General features: G+C 35.8%; 1 protein-coding gene across 2 annotated transcripts in view; it reads right to left on the minus strand.

The window, feature by feature from the left end:
• The window catches only part of PPP3CC (protein phosphatase 3 catalytic subunit gamma), an 86,860-nt gene that overhangs the window by 16,326 nt on the left and 65,745 nt on the right, over positions 1-4,789 (minus strand). For both annotated transcript variants that reach the window (XM_012807737.2, XM_023515569.1), the window contains exons 9-10: positions 2,251-2,376; positions 1,171-1,242 (exon numbers count right to left, since the gene is read on the minus strand). In XM_012807737.2, coding sequence (XP_012663191.1) covers positions 1,171-1,242; positions 2,251-2,376 — 198 coding nt within the window. The remainder of the gene's footprint in view (positions 1-1,170; positions 1,243-2,250; positions 2,377-4,789) is intronic.

Below are 4,789 nucleotides of genomic sequence, written 5' to 3' on the forward strand. Positions count from 1 at the left end.
CCAAAAAAAAAAAACAAAAACAAAAACAATTAAGTGAATCACCTTAGCACAGAGCCTGGAGAGAATAAGACAGTCAGAGGTTTGTGCTCAGGTGACCACCATAATTCAACAATACCCTGCATTCTGAGATAAGTTAGGACCTACCTTTAACATCAAACCTCCCACAATATACTAGGAAAACAAATATTGGGCTGCAAATACAATAAATGTTACCATATAAAGATCCCTCACATTGTCAAAAAGGAAAGAAAAAACATGCACATAAAATGGATGGAAGGTAAGACTTGACAAGTCACAAAAGAGTAATAAACATGGCCAAAAAACACACAAAATAATGTTCATTAGTGACACAAAAATACAAATTAAAAATTTTAAAACATCAGACTATAACAAGGATAATAAACAGTCCTGGAGAGAGCACCGTGAACAATGAATCACATATAAGTGTAAACTGGTACATCATCTCTAGAGGATATCTGTATCATATTTAAAATTATAAGTATTAATTGACAAAGATATTCAATTTCTAGAAATTTTTCCTAGGAAAATAACTGGGAAAATGTTATTCTTGATTTTCTAATAATGCTTTAGTTTTTTTCATAGCATTTATCACCATATGACTTTACATTTAATTTACTGTTTGTCTTCCCTACACTAGAATATAAGCAAATTGCAAGCAAAGATCTAAATATTACTTGGCATATATCAAGCATGTAATACATATTGGTTGCTAATAGAATATGCAAGATTTTCAAAGCTATAGAATTTTAAAAGCAATAAGCTGGGGGAAAATACAATATCTAATAGCAGGGGATTAGGGATTGGCTAAAACGAAGAACAATCAACTTGGACAACTATGTATCCATTAGAAACTAGTCTACAAAAGAAAATAAAAACAGTAAATATATGTGATACCATTTCATAATCTTATTCTTGTTAGAAACAAAAAAAGAGAGGAAAAGTATATGCAAAGTATATATCGAGATGTTGATGGTGGACACCTATGGCATAGGAGGTTTATGAGTAAGTTTTTTCCTATTTGTGGTTTTCTATGTTTTTCACATTTTATTTTTCTACTTTAATAAGATAAAGAAAATTATTCAAAATAAAATAAAACAACTAAAATCAAAATTTCTCCTTAGTTTCTAGTCCAAAGAAGGACAAGTTTACCTTCTGCATCATCATCATCAATCAGTTCATCGTCAGAGCATATGTTGAGAATGTTAACCAGCATTTCTGTGACTACAACGATAAGACAAAATAATCCAAATGTACACAATAAGGTACTTTCTCTAAAATAGTGTAGGTATCTAAATAAACATATATGGTAAGTAAGTATAGACAAAATTATTTATTATTATATTAATAAGAATAGCTGTAAAGAGTAGCATGAAATGCAGACCTTCGGGTTTAAAAAGAATTTGGGTAGACTATTTGCTCCAGTAAAGGTCTGCAGACTCTATTGCATAATTACCTGATTACTTTAAACCAAAATACATTAATTCATTTCTTCATTTGTTTTGAGAGATGGAGGTCTCATTATGTTGCCCCGGCTTATCTTGAACTCCTGGTCTCAAGTGATCCTCCCATCTCAGCCTCCTGAGTACTTAGAATTACAGGCCTGTGCCACCAGGCCCAGCTACTTTAAAAACATTTTGTTTTTAGAGATGGAGGTCTCACTATGTTGCCTAGGCTGGTCTCAAATTCCTGGCCTCAAGTGGTCCTCTTACCTCAGCCTTCCAAAGTGCTGGCATTATAGGAATGAGTCACTGCACCTGGTCAATTACTTGATTTTATTAGCTTGATGTTCAGACCTTCTTCCTCACTGACATGCACATGAGAAAATTTCTTCTCAGTTTACAAATAAGTTAAGCCAGCGGGCCTATGTTCAAAAGGCTTATTATATATTTACATGGCTTATTTGTATAAATATACATAAAACTCTAAGGACAATAAATCATGTTTAAATCTTTTTAGCACTAAAGAAATCACTGAAGGAATGATAAGTAACTATGTTATTTTAACCCACTGATTGTAGTAGGACAGGTACTTTAAATTGGTATCAGAATAAGAAAACAGTAATAGATTAGAACTAAAATTTAGGAAGCAATTAAGAGTCACATAAAATTCTTCATAGAAAACAAACAAAATGAGAAGACATATCTGAACCATCGGGGGCTCATGCAAATATAAAGATGTGCTCAGTCACAGTTAAAATAACTGATGGCCCAGATGCTTTAGTTCTCTTACCTTTTTCTCCAACAAAAGGCAAAGACCATGTGAAAACATCCATAAAGTTTGGGAGCCAGTAGGGGTGTGGAGAACAGTTAAACTGTCTGATATTCATGACATTGTTTTCATATTTCAACACAGCAGCTAAAAAGGAAAAAAGGGAGAAAATCTGGCACAGAGGACCATAACATGACGACTAGTAGATTTTGTACAACTGTATACCCACTATACGGAATTCAGGAAACTACTTTCCACTTGTAAATTCAGACTAGGTGAAAGGCAGATGAAATAAAAAAAAAATGTTTTTTTTTGAGACAGAGTCTCACTATGAAGCCCTGGGTAGAGTGCTGTGGCATCATAGCTCACAGAAACCTCCAACTCCTGGGCTTAAGTGATTCTCTTGCCTCAGCCTCCCAAGTAGCTGGAACTACAGGTGCCTGCCACTATGTCCAGCTATTTTTTTTTTTTTTTTGGTTGTAGTTGTCATTGTTTGGTGGGCCTGGGCTGGATTCGAACCCGCCAGCTCCAGTGTATGTGGCTGGTGCCCTAGCCGCTTGAGCTACAGGTGCCAAGTCAGATGAAAAATTTTTAAGTATTTTATAGAATTCATTCCTTTTTTTTTTTAGACAGGGTCTCACTCTTGTTGCCCATGCTGGTGGAGTGCAGTGGCATAATGATAGCTTGCTGCAGCTTCAAACTTCTGGACTCACGCAATCCTTCTGCCTCAGGCTTATGAGTAGTCAGAACTATAGGTGTGTGCCCCTAAGACTGTCTACTTGAAAATTTTTTGCAGATAGAGGGTCTTGATATGTTGCCTAGGCTAGTCTTGAACTCCTATCCTCAAGCAATTCTCTTACCTGTAATGCTGAGATTACAGGTGTGAGTCACTATGCCTAGCTAGTTTTCTTTTAAGAATTATTCCAAGGGCTCAGCGCCTGTAGCTCAAGTGGCTAAGGCACCAGCCACATACACCAGATGCCATGGTTCTCTACCCAGGGCGACAGCTTGAGGCTCTGTCTAAAAAAAAAAAAAAAAAAAAAAAAAAGAATTATTCCAGGAAGCAAAGTTGCCTGAAGTGCTCATATAATGAAAGTATGAAAGAAACTAGAATTTCAGCCACTACGCAGTATCTATTGAAACCTTAGGATCCACATGAGAAAAATTTTCTCATAATTTCTTTTTATAGGCCAAATAGTGACAACCACAACTCCCTTTTGAGGGCAAGTATCACTCATTAAATAGATATAGCCTGGCTTTGCTAGTTATTAACTAGAGCCAAAGATTTTATAAACCCTCTGGGAATTTATAAATAGCAGTTATCAAATGAAAATGAGAGATACAAATAGCAAACTTGGGGCAATTTATAATTAATATTCAAAAGTAGATTAATCTCTACATACAATATAGGAGACTTGGGCGGGGAGTGGTAGTCCTAGCTCTCTGGGAGGCTGAGGTGGGAGGATTGCTTGAGGCCAGGAGTTTGAGCGAGACCCCATCTCTACAAAAACTTAAAAAATAAGCAGGGTGTAGTGGCGTGGAACCTGTAGTTCCAGCTACTCAGGAAGCTAAGGCAGAAGAATTACTTCAGCCTAGGAGTTTAAGGTTGCAGTAAGCTATGATGACGTCATTCCACTCTGGCCTGGGCATAGAGTGAGATTCTATCTATCTATCTATCTATCTACCTACCTATCTATTCTATCTCAAAAAGATATATAATTATATATAGTGAATTTTAAAACTGCCTAGTTCTCTGATACATAGTATATTGCTAGCACACTATAAATGTCTAACATGTGGTATTAACCAGTTCATATAACTGCAAACATACTTTGATGCCAAATGATTTTCCTTATTTTTAAAAGTCTTAAAATCTAATTACTTGGTCTTCACCACCCACAATGTTGTTTGTAATATTCTCTTAATTATTCTTATTGTGGTCATAAATATAATCAGTTATTAACAGTTCTCTAGAAATGGAGAAATATAGGTCATCTTTTGGTTCCTGTTTGTTATAGAATAACCTAATGTTCTCAAAATTTAAGTTATTAAATGTCTATATATAACATAAATTATAATGAAAATAGAATCTCCAGCTCTTAAAAACTTAACACTGGCTACAATGTCCATGTCCTATTATTCCTGTATATATACTTTATTTGGGTTCAATGAATATAACACATATACAACAGCTTCTTTAATCTAGACAGGACAAGGAAGTGGGAGGTGGCTCTCAATAGTGGATGATTAGAAATAAAAGCTTAAAAATTGCTTTGGGTTTCTTCCCAGTGAACAGAAAAAAACAGAATAAGATTCTTTTAAAATCATATCTTAAGGGTCTTTCATGTAACCAGTGAAACTAGGAAATACCTATAGGTACCAATAAGTTTAAAGAATACGGCTCAGCGCCTGTGGCTCAAGCGGCTAAGGCGCCAGCCACATACACCTAAGGTGGTGGGTTCGAATCCCCAGCCCGGGCCCACCAAACAACAATGATGGCTGCAACCAAAAAATGGCCAGGCGTTGTGGCGGGCGCCTGTAGTCCCAGCTACTTGGGAGG

Source organism: Otolemur garnettii, unplaced genomic scaffold (genome assembly GCF_000181295.1).
Source record: "Otolemur garnettii isolate 467f Iridium unplaced genomic scaffold, OtoGar3 scaffold00074, whole genome shotgun sequence".
Classification (NCBI taxonomy): domain Eukaryota; kingdom Metazoa; phylum Chordata; class Mammalia; order Primates; family Galagidae; genus Otolemur; species Otolemur garnettii.